The sequence below is a fragment of the Dermacentor variabilis genome, chromosome 6 (assembly GCF_050947875.1).
Source record: "Dermacentor variabilis isolate Ectoservices chromosome 6, ASM5094787v1, whole genome shotgun sequence".
Taxonomy (NCBI): domain Eukaryota; kingdom Metazoa; phylum Arthropoda; class Arachnida; order Ixodida; family Ixodidae; genus Dermacentor; species Dermacentor variabilis.
The window spans coordinates 188,512,210-188,532,444 of record NC_134573.1 but is presented as its reverse complement, the minus strand read 5'-3'; the positions used below and the strand labels follow the sequence as shown (position 1 = coordinate 188,532,444).

Here is a 20,235-nt window from a genome sequence, read left to right as displayed (position 1 = left end):
CCATTAATGGAGGTTCACAAAAGGAGAATGTGCACACGTAGGGAATGTTAATGCTACAGGCACCCGGTGGCCGTCGTAAGGCGCCAGCAGCGTGCTGGCGAACAGTGCCACAAACAGCAAGGGCAATGACATGCGACAGAGACAGCGGGGCGAAGAGACACGCGGTTTTTACGATGCGGTTGTTAAGGTCTGACAAATCGGAGAACACATTTCTGTGCATCTGCTCTTGAGAAAGCTTGCAGCCTGTATCAAGCAGGTCATTTTCATGGCATCGGGTAGTATGCATATGAAGCAGAAAACGAGTGCAAATTGTGATGCAAATGCACCCGGCAAACAAAGCTGACTGTGACAAGACGTGGAATTCTAGCAGTTATTTTGCAGATGTTCTGCTGTGCACGTAAACAGTGCTGTGCATTTAATCATGTAGACTTGCGTAGCAGCATGAAAATCACAGACAAAAGGAGACCTAAGTCACCACTGTTTCTTTTTTTTTTCTGCTGCTTCGCCTATCGCTCGTGTCTGTATGGTCCTGTTCTCTGCACATTTTCTTTTTTTTTTTCCTATGCTTCAGCAATTTTAATGTCTTAGAAACTAGCCAAACCTTCAGTATTGGTTTATTTCACACAGTTTACCACTACCAGAACTGGTAGTGGCGGCGGGTGCACGTGTGGATGGCTGTTAATGCAGAGTACCCAGAGTGATGCACCAGAGGTAGCCAGCGCTGCGAAGTCCAAGGAAGGAAAATGTACCCTAAAAGAAAAATACTGAGCTACTCAAAGGACAACAAAATAACAACTATGAATCCACATTTACCTTCAGTGCCCGATCTCTGGGGCAGTTACACCTGCGGAGGTGACGACACTATTTAAATGAAACCCGAAGGTCTTGTGAATGAACGGCTCTTACATTAGATAAACTAGGCAATAGCAAAGCAGCATCAGAAATGTGTGTACCGTTGCCTACGGACCGCGCATATCAAGGCTTACCATTATTGTATGCGGTGAGGTCACAATGAAAACTGATAGAAATGGATAGCAGCACCAACTTCAGTCACGCTTGAATAACTGCTGATGCACCCAAGAAAGCTGCACGTTTTTTCAGATTTGATTCCACGTGGTAGTTCGGCAAACACATAACAGAAGAAATGATGGAACATAATCACAGCTGGCTACACCTGCCATGCTTGGTCACTGTCACATGCCGTCACATTCGCAGTAGTGGCGCATGAAGGCAGTGCTGATGCATGAGGGTGCCACTGGTCCAAACCGATCCTTTAGCTCGTTAGCTAACTCACTCATTTGTCGTACGAAGGAGAGAGGAAAAGGGTGTGTGTTCTCAGGCATACAATTGGCAGAGAGGAATCGGAGGGAGGAGGAGCGGAGAGCAGCTTGCTCATTCGTTGCACGTCTCACTGCCGTCCAGCGGCGGCCAGCCCATTGTGGACGGTGCGGTGGACGAGGATCCACAGTGGATGCTTGCCCACAAAGTACACACCACAGATGCAGGCGAGCGTTCCACTTATCGCTGATGGCATTGACGCTGACACAGAGAGGAGAGCATAAAGTGGACGCGTTTGCCCTCCATGGCTGCCATGAAGGAACTCCGAGAAAGGCCCAGGAAAAGGGTGCATGCTCTTGGGCAACTGAGTTGCGGGGATGGGTGGCAAGTAAGTAGGGGGAGGCACATTGCTCGCATGCTCGTTCGTCTGTTAGTACAGGCTACCCACTTACACTGACAATCAACGTCAATGGCTTCAGCATACTTTGTCTTACCATTCTTTAATATGTCCTTTCATTTACATCTCTTTACTTTATATGTACGGGTATGTCTTTGTATGTGTAGATGTGTATATGTATAGTTTGTGTGTATCCGGCTCGAGCCATTTAAATGCTGTCATTGTCTTTCAGTTTGTTTTGCTCCACGCAATATGTTTATTATGCTTTTTTGCTGCCTTGCAGACCATTCCATTTGTTAAAGGCATTATGATAAAGGCATTATGTTAAAGGCACAAAGCTTTCCGTGGTCACCATTCAATTAGTTAGTTAGTTAGTTAGTTAGTTAGTTAGTTAGTTAGTTAGATAGATAGATAGATAGATAGATAGATAGATAGATAGATAGATAGATAGATAGATAGATAGATAGATAGATAGATAGATAGATAGATAGGTAGATAGATAGATAGATAGATAGACAGATAGATAGATAGATAGATAGACAGACAGACAGACAGACAGATAGATAGATAGATAGATAGACAGACAGACAGACAGACAGACAGACAGACAGACAGACAGACAGACAGACAGACAGACAGACAGACAGACAGACAGACAGACAGACAGACAGACAGATAGATAGATAAATAAATTAAAGGATATGAAAAAATAAACACTGATTAGTCTATGCTATTAAACTATTTCTGTAAAACTCTATGTTCAATAATTTCGCAGTAAGATGATTGCTAGAACAGAAAAATGAAGGCCAAGCACTTATTTTACTGAATTTTGCACCACAACTCCAGCTTTGTTACATTAGTGTGGTATCAATGATTTCAAATACCATATTTATTTGATTATAAGGCAAAGGTGTCAGTTCAGGAACCCAAGAAAAAAGAACTTAAGAGGAAGCTTTAGCTCGAGTGCTCCTATCTAATTACATGTAAAAAAGAGAATTCGTTTTTCTCGGCAGCCACTGCACCAAATTTGACGAGGTTTTTTGCATTTCAAAGAAAAACTTAAAATCTAGTGACTGTTGGTTTAGAATTTTTGAGTTCGGTCGTCAACTTTTTATTAAAAAATTGGGAAAAATAGAAAAATTTTCAAAAAAACGAAGCTATCAAGTTTACAACTCTAATTCAACAACGAAAAAAGGATAACGCAATTCTGTGAATTGCATCTAATAGTACATCCAAAGCAGACAAAATTGATATGTTACACATAAATATAAAAATATTTAGTAATATGGAAATACAGCTTTTGCAGAACCCTTGCAACCAATGTAATAAATTCATGTAAGATGTAGAATGACAAATCAAATTTGTACGCTTTGAATGATCTAACGGACGCCGTTTACAGAACTGTGATATCTGTCTTTGATGCAGAGCTATGAATTTGTAAATTTTCGACTTCTGCTTTTTTCAAACGGTCGAATATTTGAAAATTTTTTAAACAAAATTCAGGCTCTAAATCGAAATTCCGCTTCCAACAGTCACTAGAATTTAACCTTATCTCTCAAATGCAACAAATTCCAATAAAATCGGACCAGGAGTTATCTCACAAAAATGTTTTTGCGTTTTACATGTATTTGAATAGGCCGCGTCAGAGTTGGGCCCGAGCTAAAGCTTCCTCTTAAATATGCACACTAACAAGCAACTAACATGCAACTAATATGCAACCTAACACAGCCAAAATGCAAAATGGCGACCATGAAATATGGGGGAAGGGAGCTTCAACACGTGGAGGCAAGGAGAGGGCTCCGGCATGGGGACACTAGTTAGCAGGGCAGCGGGAGAGCGTGCCTATGCTGGCAGTGAAGCCCCCCTACTGGCTACACGGCGACAAGGCCTTCCCCCCGTAGCTCCTCTAATAACAAACCCCTTCGAAAACTTATTGCAACAAGGCGCTCTCGAGCTGGCACTTAACAAGTTCCGGTCTATAACCAAAATTCCTGATGGGGCTTGGTGAGGGAGCCCTTTATGGTCAATTCCAAACTATGCGCTGCTGAATTTAATGAAGTTGTAGTTGCAACTGGAAGCTGAACATTTAAATAACCATTTCATGGTCATGGCTGTGACCTAGTCAAGATGTTCTGACAAACAGCTTTTAGTCACCCAAACTTGATTGATTGATTGATTGATTGATTGATTGATTGATTGATTGATTGATTGATTGATTGATTGATTGATTGATCGATCGATCAAGCCTTTGTTTACCCGCTCTGGTGGCACTATAGCGTCTTCAGCGTTGCATTGCTAAGCCAGAGGTCGTGGGATCAAATCCCGGCCATGGCGGCTGCATTTCGACGGGAGCGAAATGCAAAAACGCCTCTTTATCGTACATTTGAGTGCACATTAAAGAACCTTTGGTGGTCAAAATTAATCTGGAGTCCCCCATTACAGGTGCCTCACAATCGTATGGTAGTTTTGGCATGTAAAACCCCACAATTTATTTTTATTAAGGAACGGTATATATGTTTCAGCACTGAAAATAACTTTACCTGTTTCCATAACCATCCTCTTGTTTGCCAGTGTTCTTAATGAACAGGTTTAATATGAGTTCAGCAGGAATTTGGTCATTACATAATCAACAGATTATTTAGAACCACACTGTGCAGATGTGCGAGTCACTGCTGCATAACATTAAAAATTATGGGATGCATAGCCCACTGACAGCATGCACATAAAATTTGGGGGACACTTAAGCTTCGCCTTTGATAGCATTAAAAGATCCCCGACTGCTTCTCATGCTTCCCGGCAACCGGAGCATATGTAACCGTAATGTTTACAGGGAAATGCTGACCGCGAATGCAATGCACGAAGGCAGGCTCTCTGGTACAATGGAGGCGAGCGCCAGCTGGAGGTACTGCAAGGAACCGGGCGCGCCGCTCCGTGGCCCCCCTAGACACCCGCGCGCTGGCGCGCGCAAATGGCAGTTGTCGCAGCTGGTTTGTGAATGGTAGAAACACTGGAAAAGGGGTTTCATCGAGTTTTGTCTAACAGAATTATGTTTTCTCATACAGTCAAACTACAATCTGAGAGCTATCATGTCTGTAGGTTGTATGTAAATCATAGTTTACGATTTTTTCCCGTATTTTACCTTGAGAAATTCAATTAGTTCAGTAAGTTCCTTGCATCACATGGAGGGCCTGGGTATGGGTGGTTTGAAACTTTTTTTCGCCGAAACATCATCCGATGCCGACACATCTTCTGCATGAACTCCTTAACACTATCGCGTTAAAGGTGTCCGGTATCACATACCCTGCCTCCATTACTTCTTTTTCTTCTATTTTTTCTGCATAGAGTAGGAATAAATGAAGGTGCAGATGGCAATCCAACCTATATAAAAGCTATGCTATGCCATGCTGAATTTAATCTGGCTGTTTTGTGAACCTGGTTTAGGAACCCTCAATGCTGAAAATGCACGAATCGATCGACCTTTCTATGCATTTGTTAAGCTATGGGGTTTTACGTGCCAAAACCCCGATTTGATTATGAGGCATGCTATAGTGGGGAGGCAAACCGTAGTGGGGAGGCTCCAGAATAATTTAGACCACCTGGGGTTATTTAACGTGCAGCTAAATCTAAGTAAACAGGTGTTTTCGCATTTCGCCTTCTATGCACATGTCCTTGCAGTGCTAATTCATTTTAACATGGATCAAATGCAATGCTACATGATGTTCAAACAGTGTGTACTGTTATTTTTGCTCCACTGCTAATTAACAATTAAATGTGAAAGCGACAATCACATGCAGCTTTTGTGGAGCACAGTTCCTGGCACACCAAGTATTTAACACTGAGACACATCATCAAGGGTGAATGGCCTATGGTTTGAGAAGAAACATGTACACTACTGCACACAACTATATATTTGCCGTGTTCCTTCTTGCATTCGTTGGCTGCTACGTCCAGTATTGTAACACAACTGAATCTCATGTGTGTTTCATTTCAAGCAGATTATGATGATTAAAAAGACATTGCTTTCCCATCATGGATTTGTTGACAATTCCCAAGCTATTCCGAATGCACCTTTGACTAAAAGTGTGTGTAGGGACACTTGACTCTTGTGCGTCCCCTGATGTTGTTTTCCTTGCATGGCTCTCGCGTCTCCTGTAGTCCGGTGTCTCGGCATAGCTAAGTGCCGACGGTGGTCAGTGTGGTTGCAGCATATTACGAGAGATGGCGCGAGTGTGGCACTGCTAATGCCACCTAACGGAGGGGTTACTGTGGTGCGAAAGGAAGCAGGCTCTCTCTCTTTGGCTTAGAGTTGGTAAACTGCACGGAGGTTTCACGCGCTCACCCACAGTTCTTGGTACCGTCCTGCGAAAGGGTTAGAAGCAGGACACTCGAATGGATTAACATGATCATTTGAACACGCCACCATTCGCGTGACCATACACGCGAACGATTAGGCATTAGTGTCCAGCACAGGGGTGAATATATTCGCTCATTATCCGGTCGCGGCGAGTCTGACGTCCACGATTTGTCACGCGCCTATAGGCATGTACCACGGGTAGTAATTTGGCTAGCAGGCATTAGTGCATGAAAGGTGCAATAAATGCCCTTGAAATTGTTTGCACTACTGTTTCTCATTCCTTTGTCCCAAGAGCACGTGTGAGACCATACAAGTGAAAACTGCACTCACAATGGAGACAGCCCAAGCTGTGTATTTTACCCATTCAGACTTGACACTCCCTGTATACAGTAAAAGCTCGTCAATTCAAATTCTGCAGGGAAGCTAAAAAAATTCCAAGTTATACAATATTCGAACTAATGAAAGTCGGAGAAAAAATATCGCTCGGTTAAGGCGCGTATATAGAGCGACGTTACTTGAGCACGTGCGCACACATGCTACGTCACGTTGGCATGAACAACAACATCTATACTTCAAAGCACTGGCGCAGACAACGTAACCGGCCATGGCCAATGTGGTCTGACGTTGAGATGGCTCTTGCTCCATCCGCGCGTTCGTCGCGCTCACTGGTGTGGAGAAAAACAAAATATCGCAGTTTTGGTAGAAAAGCGAAGCATCAACTGCGATAACAAATTAGTAGATAGCTACACGAAGTAAGCATAGTAGGTTTATTGACCGTGTAAACTAGTAAACATTCGCTTACTACCTAAATACACAAGTACGGTGTCACGCACGCACAGCTAAACATGAACACATCTCGCTCGATGACCATGGAAACTCGCTGAAAAACGCTGGAGTGAGGCACCATGGCAGTAGCGGCGAGCCAATTGACCTTTGTACAGCTCTTGCTTCAACACGAATGAAACATAGGAAGTGCATCCCATATGAAGCTACCAGCACTATGCGTGCTCTGCAAACATCGCAGATCAGTTTGAAGCTGAAGCCCATACAGGCATGCACTTTCAAGGTACCGCGCCCACGTGGCCACACCGTAAGCAGCAGCCGCCGGTGAAGAACCCCCCCTCTCTCCTCCACCTCACCCCGTGCCTCGCATGCGACAGGAGAGGGCGCGCGTCCACCCCGCCTTCCTCACTCGCACATGCGAGATTGAGCCACATACGCTGGCTCACCTTCACACGCTTTCGCTCACATATACACCATAGGGTGCACGGAAGCGATTTTATCGCCCTTGAGCTTTGTACGGAACCTCACAGGAGAGAAGCGACCTGCAACAGAGACATTGGTCATGCCTGGCCAGGTGCAAATGCATCTCTCTCCAGTCAGGCCTAAACAAAGGGCCGCAGATGGAAAAAGCAAAGCTGTGCGGTGATGCCAGCATCACCAACGTGCTCCCATGGTGCTCTTGCGCACTAGCACTCTCCCCATCCACGATGGCGCGGAGTTCGAATTATCGGTGACGGAGCAGATTTCAGGGTGAATTAGCGTGATGCGTTACATATTGCTTTCAATACATTGCTAGACAGACCATGGCGGTTACTTCTAAGTATCAGAAATTTCGAATTAACGAGTTGTGAATTAATGAGCTTTTACTGCATCAAGGCAGCAAATGCTCAGTCAGCAATGATGTGCTTCATTATGCTAACATGTACACGCTTCCCTAAGCTACCATGGTACCAATGCAACTGCGAAAAAGCTACTCGGATGGTCTAGGTAAATTCTTCCATTATCACACTAATTTCAGAGCAGCCCAGAAAGTTGGGGCAACCACAAAGGTGTGTCAACGTAAAATATTCCATTTCCTTGATAACATAATGCGTACTGTGAAAAAACAATGTAAGCATAAGCAGAGTAAAACATAAGGCCTACCCTGCATCCTACTCGTGTTCATGTCTTTTTTCTTTGTCCTGTGGGAGCTTTGAATCTTTAACTTGCCATACTATTCACCATAAGATTGAACCAGTTAATGGAAACAACAAAAAGAAGCCTGTGCCTTCTCTTAGACGTCTAAAGACAAATGTAAATAAGAAACGCCTGCAAATGAACACATTATGAACAAAAATGAGAGATGGAGAGGGGTAGCCACCTGGTCGGCCACTGCAGCCTGCACATCAGAAGCGTTGTTTTCTGTAGACGGTGTCCCCTGCTGCTGGTCGGCTGCTGCGATTACATTTGAAGCAACCACATCTGGGGGTGCTGTGGCAGGTTCTGTTGCCCCAGACACGGCCACTGAAGCTGGCTTTGCAGCCGCTGTGGCCACAATTGGAGCAACTGCTGCTGTTGGCAGGGAAGCTTGCAAACCCTGAGCAGGCCCCATGGTGTGGCTGGGATCCTTGGCCACCAAGAGGCTCTTCTCTTTGGAACCTGCCCGCTCCTTGGGTGGCGTATCCTTGGCAGTCCTGGCAGGAGGAGCTGGTGGGCGCTGTTCTCTTCGGAAGGCTGAGGCAGCTGGTGGCTGAGGCTTTTGTGGCTTGCGCAGGTGGGCTGGCTTGGGTGGCACCTCGGGTGCGGTGCCAGCCACCGCTTCAGTACCATTTGATGATCTCGCCGACTTTTTCTTCTCCACCACCACAGGTGCTGTGGGTGAAGAGAGCGCATTGTTGCCGTTAGCTGCAGGCTTTAGACACAATAAAAAAAGAAACATAGGCCTCTTGCAAAGATTTTCTACCACCGCAGTATTCAGCCCACTACATCTTCTCTGAGACACACAAATTTCATAACTTCACCGCTTCAGCTTTTGCTTTGTCCCATCCTCTGTCAACATCAATACTGTCGACTTCACATGCTATGCATTCACGAAATCAGCACTTCATTGCAAGTCTCATCAGTGCATGCGCACTACTGAACTTTGCCGTTTTTCTCCCAGTTTCTTAAGATACACCTACAACTTGCATGTGGTTTCATAACCTATGTTGCTTTTTATATAGTAATTTCAAATAATAAGCTACAGTCGCCGACTGATTTTCCGGACTCCAAAAATTCGGACATGCTCGATTATTCGGTCTGCTTCGCGGCACCGCCATTCTCCCCATAGACTATAATGTATAACAACTGCCGAAAGTTCGGACACCTTGCAACCTCTCGTCTGGTTTTTAGGACACTCCTTGAGCCAACTCGATCGAGAGCACCATGCATCGACTCTGACCGGTGCATGGATCGACTTGCTGAATGCCATTTTTGTTTTGAACGGAGCCTCCTTGCTGCTCCATGAAATGGCGCTACTGCAAATCCCCGCTCATCATCATCGTTTCTGCCCGGTTTGATAGAGTTGCTCTACAGCAGTTCCAGTTTCAGCTTAGTAAGCCATGTCAAGACAATGCAGCAGCTGATTTGTTTCTTCGCGCACGACACTGCGAGTAGGCCACGTTTTTTGTTTGTGTGACTGATGTCGGCATGGTGGTGTTTGCTTTGTGTGCTGTGTCGAGGTTCCGGTGATCCAACGCGGCATACGGAAACATCGTGTCAAGTGTCTAATGGCGCCGACAGTGCCCGCGCAGACTGCGCTGGGGAATGCCGACCAGCGGGTGCCGGGAAGCCTAAGATTTGTCGCCTTCCGATGTGCTCCCTACTGACGCGGAAAATGTTCTGCTGAGACCTGTGCAGTGGCTGTATTGCAATTCCGGACACCGTCTCATTTGACAGTTTCACAGGTGCTGACACTGCTGTGCTGACATGCGTAGAACTCGACGACGGCGAGATCATTCGTCACATTTCTGGAGCACCGCCGTACGATGACTCTTGAGTCGGAAGATGATGCACCATGTGCTACGCTGCCGTCGCATGCGGAGTAAGTACAAGCAATGACTGTGCTTTCAGCCGCCTATAGTGACCGTACGACCCTCTCCGAGATTCAGGCTTATCTGATTGTGTGTAAACGGAACAGCGTGCAATGGCGCATTCACGATTTCTTCAAGCCTACTGCCGAGCCCGAATAAGTGCATGGAAATAAAGGATTTCATTTTTTTTTTCTTAATCTGCTTTTTCGGACACTTGTTTATTCGGACATTTCAGCAGTCCCCGTGAGGTCCGAATAAACGGACGGCGACTGTACTACTCCCCCTTCAACTGCTCACTGCGCTGCAGCTCAGTTTACTTCTCATGCTCCTTCACGCGTGCTCTATTGAATGTATAATTTCTACCATATTTCCTGGAATGCTCAAGTAAATCTAGTCTCATCAGAAGGTGCCACGTTAAGAAAAACGAGTCAAATGGTGTTTAATTTTGTGCAGGCATGTGAGAACTCAAGGCAGCAAGTATATACACAGCTGTGCTTCATTTTGCTTTACCTTAAGGTCAAAATAATGAGCAGCACAAGAGGCTGCGACATTAGAATGACAGAGGCCTTTAGCACCAAAAGTAAACATTGGATCAAGTAAAATTCATACTTTTCTTTTACTTTCTTCCTTTTTTTTTGTTGTTAAGACTGCTGGCATTTGTTTTCGTCACCAGGAAGACAGAACCCATTTTAAAGAAAAGTGAAGTTGAATACCAAGCTTATATAAAATTATGGTGATAATTGAGAATGTTGCACAATGTCATCAGTATCGCAGCCCTTTTTGGATGTAGATGCATTCCTACGATTCCCAAGTGATTTTCTTCTGGCATGCGCCAGAAGAAAACCACTTATTTCTTTAAATAAAGCAGCTGTGAAGTGAGTGAAACATTTTTATCTGAGAGTATGCTCGTCTGCACACGCGTCTACCAAGGTATGTCATTTTCATTCCTAGGCTTGTCTACTGGCTTATAACCACAATGTTATAATTACAACAATATTTCAAAATAATGAACAATTTTCGGCGATCCCGCGTGATTCGTTATAACGACATTTGACTGTAGTCATTGCAGGTTCTAACGACAAAAAGTTAAGAGCAGTTACACTGAAATGCCCTGTAACATTCCTCTTTCTCACATTCCCCAGAATATGTGATACTGCAACATGTTCATTGGAGGCTGGCTGAGCAGCAATGCTGTGATGCACTCTGAAGTGATCAAACACCCTCACATACTGTGTCTCCAATTTTTGTATGTTTGCATTTGAATGGTTCATGTCAAAATCAATTTTACTGGAAGTTGAAAACGGTCACCTCATCTAAAAAAAAAAATCTCAACCAGGCACGTGAGTGCAAAAGAACGAAAGCTCACAGTGTGGGGACATGTAAACTATCATGTTAGTAGCAAGCAAAAGATGTCCCATCACTGAAGAGACCATGTATGCAAATGTGCGACATTAGAATGTGGAACCAAGCAGCACTGGTAGTAGCTTGGTGCATACCTGTCTTTTCTGTGACAAGATTTTGCCTACTTTGCAGCGCTTTGTCCGGGATGGTGCCTGCAATGCTGAGTGGCCTGGGCTTCCGTGGAGGTGGCCTTGGGCGCATCACCACCGATGAGGACATCTGGCTAGAGGCGACCGAGTGCTCAGATGCCACTGACATAGACGAACGAGGTCGTGATGGTGACTGCTGCTCCTTGCCGGTAGCTATACACAGATATGGAAGCTTCATCAGATATGCAGTAAACACCAAAGATATGTGCGTCAGACATTAGTGGAAGCGCTTATGCATGCTCCAGCAAAATTGAACAAGTTTTGAACTGAACTGAAAAGCAGGAAATATAGCACATAATTGGCGTACAAAACATCTTATTAAAGGGATCGAACATGTAAACAAAATATAGGTTTTGCATTGCACATGGCTTTTGTCTGGTGCCTCAACTACATGAGTTTTGCCGGCATTTCATTCACGACTGTGCTCCGATGTTATGTGTAAAGCATCAAATTTGGCCACTTTAATTGCTTCTTAGGTCGTTTACGAAATATGATAACGTTTGTTGCACCGTGACAAAGTGGTAACATTGTTTCACTTTTACATAAGTATTGTGATTTTCTTGCTTAGAAAAAAATAATCATCATCAGCCTATTCTTCGACAGTCACCGTGCGTGTGCGCCGGCGCCAGCTTAGTCCGCTCCTTGAAGTTTCGTTTTCTGCAGTTATCGGAAAGCGAGCGTAGGCCGGTGTGGGCAGTTTAGTGGTTCTCGCTCGCTGTGTGCTTGCGTGCTGCAATATTTCACGACTTGCACCATTTGTGCATCGTGCTACAGTGCACGAATACTTCATGCACAAATCCTTCTTTTAATCTGAACAAGTGTGTGTGTGTGTGTGTGTGTGTGTGTGTGTGTGTGTGTGTGTGTGTGTGTGTGTGTGTGTGTGTGTGCGCGTGCGTGTGTGTGTGCACGCGCGCGTGCGTGCGTGTGTGTGTGTGTGTTCACATGAATTTCATTTGTCATTTTTTTGCTCACAGCCAGTTGCAGAATCTTGCAAAAGCACACTTAAGCGTACTATATGACAAGTTTTGCTGTCGAGCAAATTTGTCTTCAGATGCATACAGCAGCACCACGCTGTAAACACTCCGATTGTAAACCCTGAGAAACAGGTGGTAACTTGTACATGCACAAAACACTGCTTCTTGTTCTCCAAGAAACCTGGTTTTCAGTGAACAGTAAGAACAGAGTCAGCACTTCTCATAATCTCATTTCATAGGCAGAGCAATTTGCTAGTAATCTTCAAACTAGCACACTGGCTCATGTGCCCAGAGTGCACGAAGAAATGTGTTTGCTACAACATACTGCTCCCACTCCCCACACTTTGGGAGGATGATAGTACATGAAATGCTGACATGCCACACAATTCATTATGAGTATGAAAACTATCAGCAATTAATCTTTTGAATATTGCTAGCAAATTAATGTGCTCTGGACACCCCTTGGCTTTTAGTTTGGCCACATTAACTTGCATCATAAGGCTGCAGATCAAAGGTCCGTCAGCTGTATTTTGTAAATTTGTTTGCTAGGTTGATGTTTGCAACCAAGATTAATGAGTTGCTGAAAATCACCATTCTTTGGTTTAGTTGGCTCTAGTGTGTCCTATCTTCCCATCTTTCATTTGACAAATAATAATAAAATTAGCTTTTTACCTTTATTTCTGAGCGATTAGGTAACTCTCTGATCTTTGGTGAAGATCCAGTAGTGAATGCCAAAACCACTGCTTGCACAAGGCTGACTATAACTTTCTAATAAAGCACATGCTCTTCTTCACATATATAATTAAATTTACACATATTGTTTCTTTCTAGAGTCATCGCCGACATCCTGCAGTCCTGCTTAACCAAGCACAAGCTGACTACGTCTTACCATCTACAGACTAATGGTCTCACAGAGTGTCTGAATCGCCCCCTAACAGACATGCTTGCAAAGTATGTCTCATCCAACCATACCGATTGGGACCTTGCCCTATCCGATGTCACTTTTGCATATAATTCTTTGCATCATGGCACCACCGGTTATTCCCCGTTCTTTCTGTTGTTCAGCCGAGAACTGACATTGCCACTGGACGCATCCCTTCCATTCGCCGCAGCAGAGACCAGCGAGTATGCACTTGACGCTATCACTATAGGGCAGCCCAAGCACGCGAAATTGCCCGCGCTCGCCTCCTGACTTCCCAAGAGAAGCAACGGCGTTTGTACGATCGCCAACACAGAGACATCCACTTTTCGCCTGGATCTCTGGTACTCCTGTGGTCCCCAACTCGTCATGTTGGCCTGTCAGAAAAAGTCCCGTCTCAGTACACAGGCCCATATCGAGTGCTGCGTGCCGCGATTCCAGTTATGTACGAAATTGCCCCATGCAGTCAGTACCAGTGCCTCATCTGCCCCGAATTCCACTGACGTTGTGCATGTCGCACGCCTCAAACCTTATCACTCTCCAGTTATCTACGATATTTAGACGCACCGGGACGGTGCTCCTGCCGCCGGGGATAATGATACGTGCATATTGCGTGTTTCTTGTGGACGACGAACGCTCTCTGGCTCTTGAGCTGTCTCATGCTGAACTGGCAAGCACTGCAGTTATCTTTTGCAAAGTTACTTTGTAAATAGTCTCCAGTTCTTAATCCTTCGTTCACGTAACAATATTAATAATAATATTTGGGGTTTTACGTGCCAAAACCACTTTCTGATTATGAGGCACGCCGTAGTGGAGGACTCCGGAAATTTTGACCACCTGGGGTTCTTTAACGTGCACCTAAATCTAAGCACACGGGTGTTTTCGCATTTCGCCCCCATCGAAATGCAGCTGCCGTGGCCGGGATTCGATCCCGCGACCTCGTGCTCAGCAGCCCAACACCACGTAACAATATTATATGAAAAGAAAATAAAGCCAGAGCGTTTCGTCTGCTGCCCACTTGGCAAGCTGTTAGCATGCGTATCCCATTAGTTTGTACATAAATGGATATGCTAGAAGACAGAAAAGAGTGAATAGACCTGTCCTATCTAGTAACAATATAATTAGAGCACATACACAACCAACCAACACATGATAGCACTTCACAGTCTCTGATGAACAAAGCTTGATCGCAATCCATGGGAACACTTGTCATGCACATGAGGTGATGTAATTTCACTACAGTTTCATATTTATGTCACTGTAGCTTTTAAGGTTATCTTTAGCTTGTGCTATGACCTTGACACAAGAAAGCAAAATACATAGTACTGTATCTGAAAAGGCCCTTGGAGACACCACACCCGCAGATATTAACCACCACATTAATTTTGCAGTGTTAATCTCCCGGAAAGGAAAAGGTGCACGAAACATTCAAATCTTATAACGTACATGAAACACTAATATATTTAGTCCCAAGCAGGTGCTCCGAGAAAGTGTTTGTGCAAGTTGAAAAGTTGTAAACATGTAAATAATGAAAGCATGGATATGAAAAATCATTGCGTAGGCTTGTCATGCATATCAGATGCATATTTGTGCATGGCCAAAAGCCCCCGATTATTTTAGGAGATCACACAATCTTAGTGCAAAGAGTGAGATCGCAAAGCAGTGAAAGTAAGGGAAGTCAAGAGTGAAAACACTCTTGAGCAATAGCCCCACCCTCCCTCCAGGCAGCACACAAAGCTAAAGAAATAAGAATTCCATGCAAAGCATACCAAGATGGTGAATGAGCAGCAGTGTCCCGTGGTGGTGAATAAAAAAGTTAGAAGACAGATGGCATACTCACAAGTGGTCGGAAGGAACCCATCACCATGGTCAGGGTAGGAAGAGTACTTATACAAGCGTGCAAGCCAAATAAAGCAAGAAGCGCTCCACTGGTAAGCCACTTTGGAGCAACCGATGTTAATTCTTTTATCTAGAAGCACTGTCACTTGGCCAAAAAGAAAAAAAGAAAGCTTGCAATTTGACCAACTGTAAGAATCAAAATTTTTATTTAGGACCTCAAATGTATTGCCAAGAAATCTTTAAATCCAAAAAGAACAAAGAAAATAAAAAGAGTTTACAGCTATGTAACTGCAAAACAAAAAAACAGATATCGCAATTTTTGTAAACTGTTAGATTGTCTGATGTAGACAAATTATTTCTTTATGTTGGATTACTTCATAGCTTTCATGAAATCATTACATTGTTTTGGGGTCTTTGCAAAAGTTACATTAATAAATTACTGACATATTTTAGATGGTTGTATAGTATATAAATTTTCATGCTTTAGATGCCTTAGTTGAGAGCAGTTAATAGAAATGCAATCTCATCCTTTACAGCCAAGTTCAAGAGATGTAGTTTCATTTTTTCTATTCTCTGGTCTTTGACAAAATCTTTAAAAAGATTCGATACTCAAAATAAAAAATCTGCTCCCCACAGAGATTAACTTTCACCATTTACATTCAACAAATCGCACCTAAACTGGTTCAGCAGATGCTGAACAAAATGATTTCTCTGTCCCTATGTACTTGAATAACAGCTCCCAAAGTAGGCTTGAGCATGAAGCTTTTCACAAGCATTTGCCGTACAAGCCAGAGGGCTGTGATTAAAATGTGGTCAGATTTATGTACCTAAAGCGACCATGTATATCATAAGCCTGGTATATACCAACTGCCACACTTCAGGGCATTATGCAAGTGTGGCAAGATCAAACAGAACTGGCCTCCAAAGTCACACTTCCAACGTGCAGACATGGCAGAGCTGTCCCTAGCAGCAAAGCATGCACTGCCACCCACCTGCGCTTCCTGCCATCCGGTTGGTGGCCCTGAGCTGCGAGGCCCGTGTGGGGCGGGGTGCAATTGCCAGCTGGCTCATGCTGCGTGCCGACCGCAGCTTGCTGCTCCCCAGCCCACCCCTGCCCGACAGCACCATGCTTTGGGACATGTCTACCACCCCCCGCCTGGAAGGAGGGCTGCCTGAAGACAAGTTGAGCATGCTCTTGGCAGCCATACTTGGTGGCGTGGCAGCAGAGGCACCCGAGCTGGGGCTGGCTGGAAGCAGCCGCGGCCGCCGGGGCTGTGCAAGCATGTCCAGGCGCGACATGCTCACGGCGCGCTGAGCCACACCTGACGAGGACGACGATGGAGCCGTGGCTGGTGACCTGGAGCGCGAGGCCGAGGCTGCTGCACTCCGGTTCCACGGGATGACTGGCATCAGGTCTGTCTTGCGCCGTCCACGGCTGTGCTGGCTTGGCAACGCCGTCATGCTGCGCGTCATGGGGTCCTCTCCTGGGTCGGGGCCAGACACCAAGCAGCGCACTTGTGGGCCATGTCTGCAAGAGTCTGCGGTGGCCAAGAGGCGGCTGTAGAGCCCGACAAGGGAACAGCGGCATGGGAGGGCACACAGTGGGATGCTACCACAAGTGCCTGCCAGCACAGCTCAGCTAGCAAGGGCAGACTTTAAATTTTTGTCAGTTGCAGAGATGGAAGCAGTTGGGTTGACTTGGCAAAGGGAATTTTTATTTAACTTAAGAGCTCTCTAGGAAACATATATGGGTTTTCTTCACAGCATTGTGTTACTCCTGGGTGGATGAAAAGTACTTGAATGTCCCGGGGAAGTCGCTAATTGTGTCCTGCATTTATCTCAATTTCACGATTACTAAAGCTCTGTTTGCAATTGGCACCTTAGATGTCGAGCTCTAATCTATCACTTTAGCTTGACTTAATATTTGGCTTTAGTGTCCCTTTAAATAGCTGCTACTACTTTGCAACTTGAACCAAATTTCAAGTTATATTTATGTTTCATAAGAGTCAAATCTGAGAACATCATGGCCTGCCTGACCTTAAGTAACAACACGCAATACTAATTGCAAGGTATTGGGCACTGGTGTGGTGGCTGCCTGTTTCCATGCAACCAACCCTATGCCTTTGCCAGTCATTGCACACAACCCTTATGGCATTGGAGTCAAAGTATGGTCTCTGGTTTCAAAGATTCCTGGAGGAAAAGCAGTACTCGTTCCTATGGGTGGGTCGAGCAACCTGGATGAAAGACAAGAGAAGTACACGATACAAGCGCAGACTAACAACTGGTTGATTTTTTCAAACAAGGGACTAAAATATACAGAAAATGTAAACACATGTAAACTGATGCTTACAAGGGTGAAAGGGTATTAGCCTATTTAGCCATTCAAAAACTCAGTTTCTTTACTCTGCAGAGTGATAGAAGTAAAAAAGTATGCAGTCATCCCTTATGTACATCAGATGGGGCATGGGTTAAAAAGGACTGCCATGAAATATGGTGTTCAAGTCGCCTTTTCAGCAAAGAACTCAAACAAGATTTGCAATCTTGTCAATAGACCTAAACAGGCATCCAAGGTTATGTGCTGCATCAAGCACTCAGGGCAGCTTGTGGCATGCTCGGTGGCAATGGTCTACGCCATTCCAGTTTCGTGCGGCAAAAAGTACTTTGTGCAGACGGGACACTGCCTTAACATCCGCCTTAGGGAGGGAGCACCAAGGTGCGATCAGGGATGCAACAGGTTCTAATCTGGCTGCGTATTGTAGACATTATTTATGCAAACCTATGTCTGAACAAATGGAAATATTGTATAAAAATATGAATCAAATCAACCGCGACATTGTGGAAGCCTACTTCATGCATGTAAACTCAGGCGCATGTGTCAGTGAGACTTCTATCACTCTGCAGGATAAAGAAACTGAGTTTTTGAGTGGCAAGATAGGCTAACACCTTTTCACCCTTGTAAGCGTCACTTTACATGTGTTTACATTTTCTGTATATTTTAGTCCCTTGCCTGAAAAAATAAACCAGTTGTTTGTCTGCGCTCGTATCGTGTACTTCCTCTTGCCTTTCGTCCGGGTTGCGCTGCCCACCCATAGGAACATGTTCAATCACCAACTCGCCCAGCTTGCCGTGTTATAATTCAGTGCTCGTCCCATGCCGCTGCACTTCCCACCAGCAATGCACTGCCAAATGGCCCAGCAGTCAGTGCTTTTACTGCAAGGCCACTCGGTCATGCCCCGTTAAATGTAGCTGGAGAAAGTGTCTGCCAGCCCAACTGGGACCGCAAGAGTTCCTCAATCACACCGGTTTCAAAATTTCAGCCATTCTACCAATCTGCGGAGGTAACAGTAAGTGACCAAATTAAACTTCTGATGCCTACCACCTGATAAAATCTGCTCAAAATGAAAGAGAGAAGTAGGCAGGAAGATCAACCAGAAGCATGTCTGGTTTGTTACCCCACCTAAAGGGGGAGAAAGGTCACAGGATATAGAGAAAGGAGAGAGCACACTCAGGGTTCCACTTCATCATGAGGCACACCGACAAGACTGTGGCTAGTCACGGAAGCCTGTCAGCTTTCAGAAACTGCAGCAATCCATGTGTCGCTCCCCGAGCTTGACATGTGGCTTTTGGAAAATCAAACTGGTGTTGACTGAATGTTATGCCTATTTGCTGTTCTTTACAGCGGTTTCACAGATCTACTCTATTTTTCTTGTTGTGGTGCTAGAGGAAGTGGTATATTACAGTTAGTTTTGCTGCCCATAGGTGGCCTAACAATAAGTTGACCTCCATGCCATTCTTCAATTACTGTGTCTGGATTCGTAAACATCGAGCCTATGGGGAGCTCCTCAAGTGTTATAAACTAAGAGCTCTTCCATACAGTGGGAAAACAAGCTGTAATAAATAATTTACAAAAATAAGGCCCTCTGACAAATCATGTGATGGATACTAATGCCGCGTAAATGCCGAAAATGTAACTACTAATATGTACTGTATAAAAAATGTGAAAGAAAAGACCTACCGTATTTTCGAGATTCTAAGCACCCCCCAATTCTAAGCACCCCCCTCTATTTTCGCGAAAAAATTCGGAAAAAAGTTTGCATGCGAATCTAAGCACCCCCCTATTTGTTAGGAGGAGCGGGTAGCCAAGGCTGCCAAGCGCGCTTGCTCACTCTGTCATTGAGCCGGAGCCGTCAGATAGTCCGAGTCCCGAGGTGGCACGGCGTCCGTGGCGCGAGTACGCCGTACAACCGGACTGTACGGCTGTATGGTGAAAGCTGCAGAAAGCGTCCCCATCAACCATCGCAAAGTGGATTTCGGATGCTTGGAAGCAGCTCCAAGTGGACGTTGTGGTCAAATCATTTAAGAAGTGCTCGATCACAAACCACTTCGACGGAACGGAAGACGGCCTGCTGTGGGACACCGAGAGCGGCGGTTCAAGCGGTGCGACGAACTCGAGTGGCAGTGATAGTAACTTAGCATCCGACACAAGCGGTGGGTTCACTGTCTGCAACGATTTTTCTTTTGGATATTTGTAAAATAAAATTTTATTTCTCGCACCCGTCTCGTCGTGATGTCGTAGCGAAAAGAGGGAGGGGGGGTCATTCTAAATTTTTCGAATCTAAGCACCCCCCCTCACTTTGGGCATCGCGATCGTGAAAAAAAGGGGGTGCTTAGAATCGAGTAAATACGGTAGTATTTCGTGTATGTAGCTGCTTTGCATTACATCACTAATGAGTCCTGTAATTTAGTTATCTTAAACATTTATGTCAATCAGATTAAAATCATTCTCTATAGATTTCAGTATAATGGTGCTCAGGTGTCCATGTGTAATTACTATATTCCGTAGCTCTAGTCAAATTATCAGCTGTGAAAACACAGTGGGTGTGTTGAAGTGCAAGTGATGATTAGCGTGAAAAGAAAAGCCATGTATAGCCAAAAATTACAAGCTATGAGAACCACAATAATGAAAGTGAAGGACACAATAAACTTCCAATTCAGTGTTGATGGTTAGTCATAATTTGTTTGCATTATTAGGCTTATTAAGCTATTAAATTACCATGGTAATATGGTTATTATGGCCCTTAAATATGAAAA

General features: G+C 44.7%; 1 protein-coding gene across 18 annotated transcripts in view; it reads right to left on the bottom strand.

The window, feature by feature from the left end:
- Nucleotides 1-20,235, bottom strand: part of LOC142585972 (uncharacterized) — a 148,879-nt gene that overhangs the window by 45,030 nt on the left and 83,614 nt on the right. For 13 of the 18 annotated variants that reach the window (XM_075697125.1, XM_075697132.1, XM_075697127.1 and 10 more), the window contains 3 exons: nt 16,137-16,682; nt 11,359-11,565; nt 8,173-8,663 (listed from right to left, as the gene is read on the bottom strand). In XM_075697125.1, the coding sequence (XP_075553240.1) occupies nt 8,173-8,663; nt 11,359-11,565; nt 16,137-16,682 (1,244 nt within the window). The remainder of the gene's footprint in view (nt 1-8,172; nt 8,664-11,358; nt 11,566-16,136; nt 16,683-20,235) is intronic. The other 5 variants (XM_075697128.1, XM_075697135.1, XM_075697129.1 and 2 more) reach the window with 3 other exon arrangements.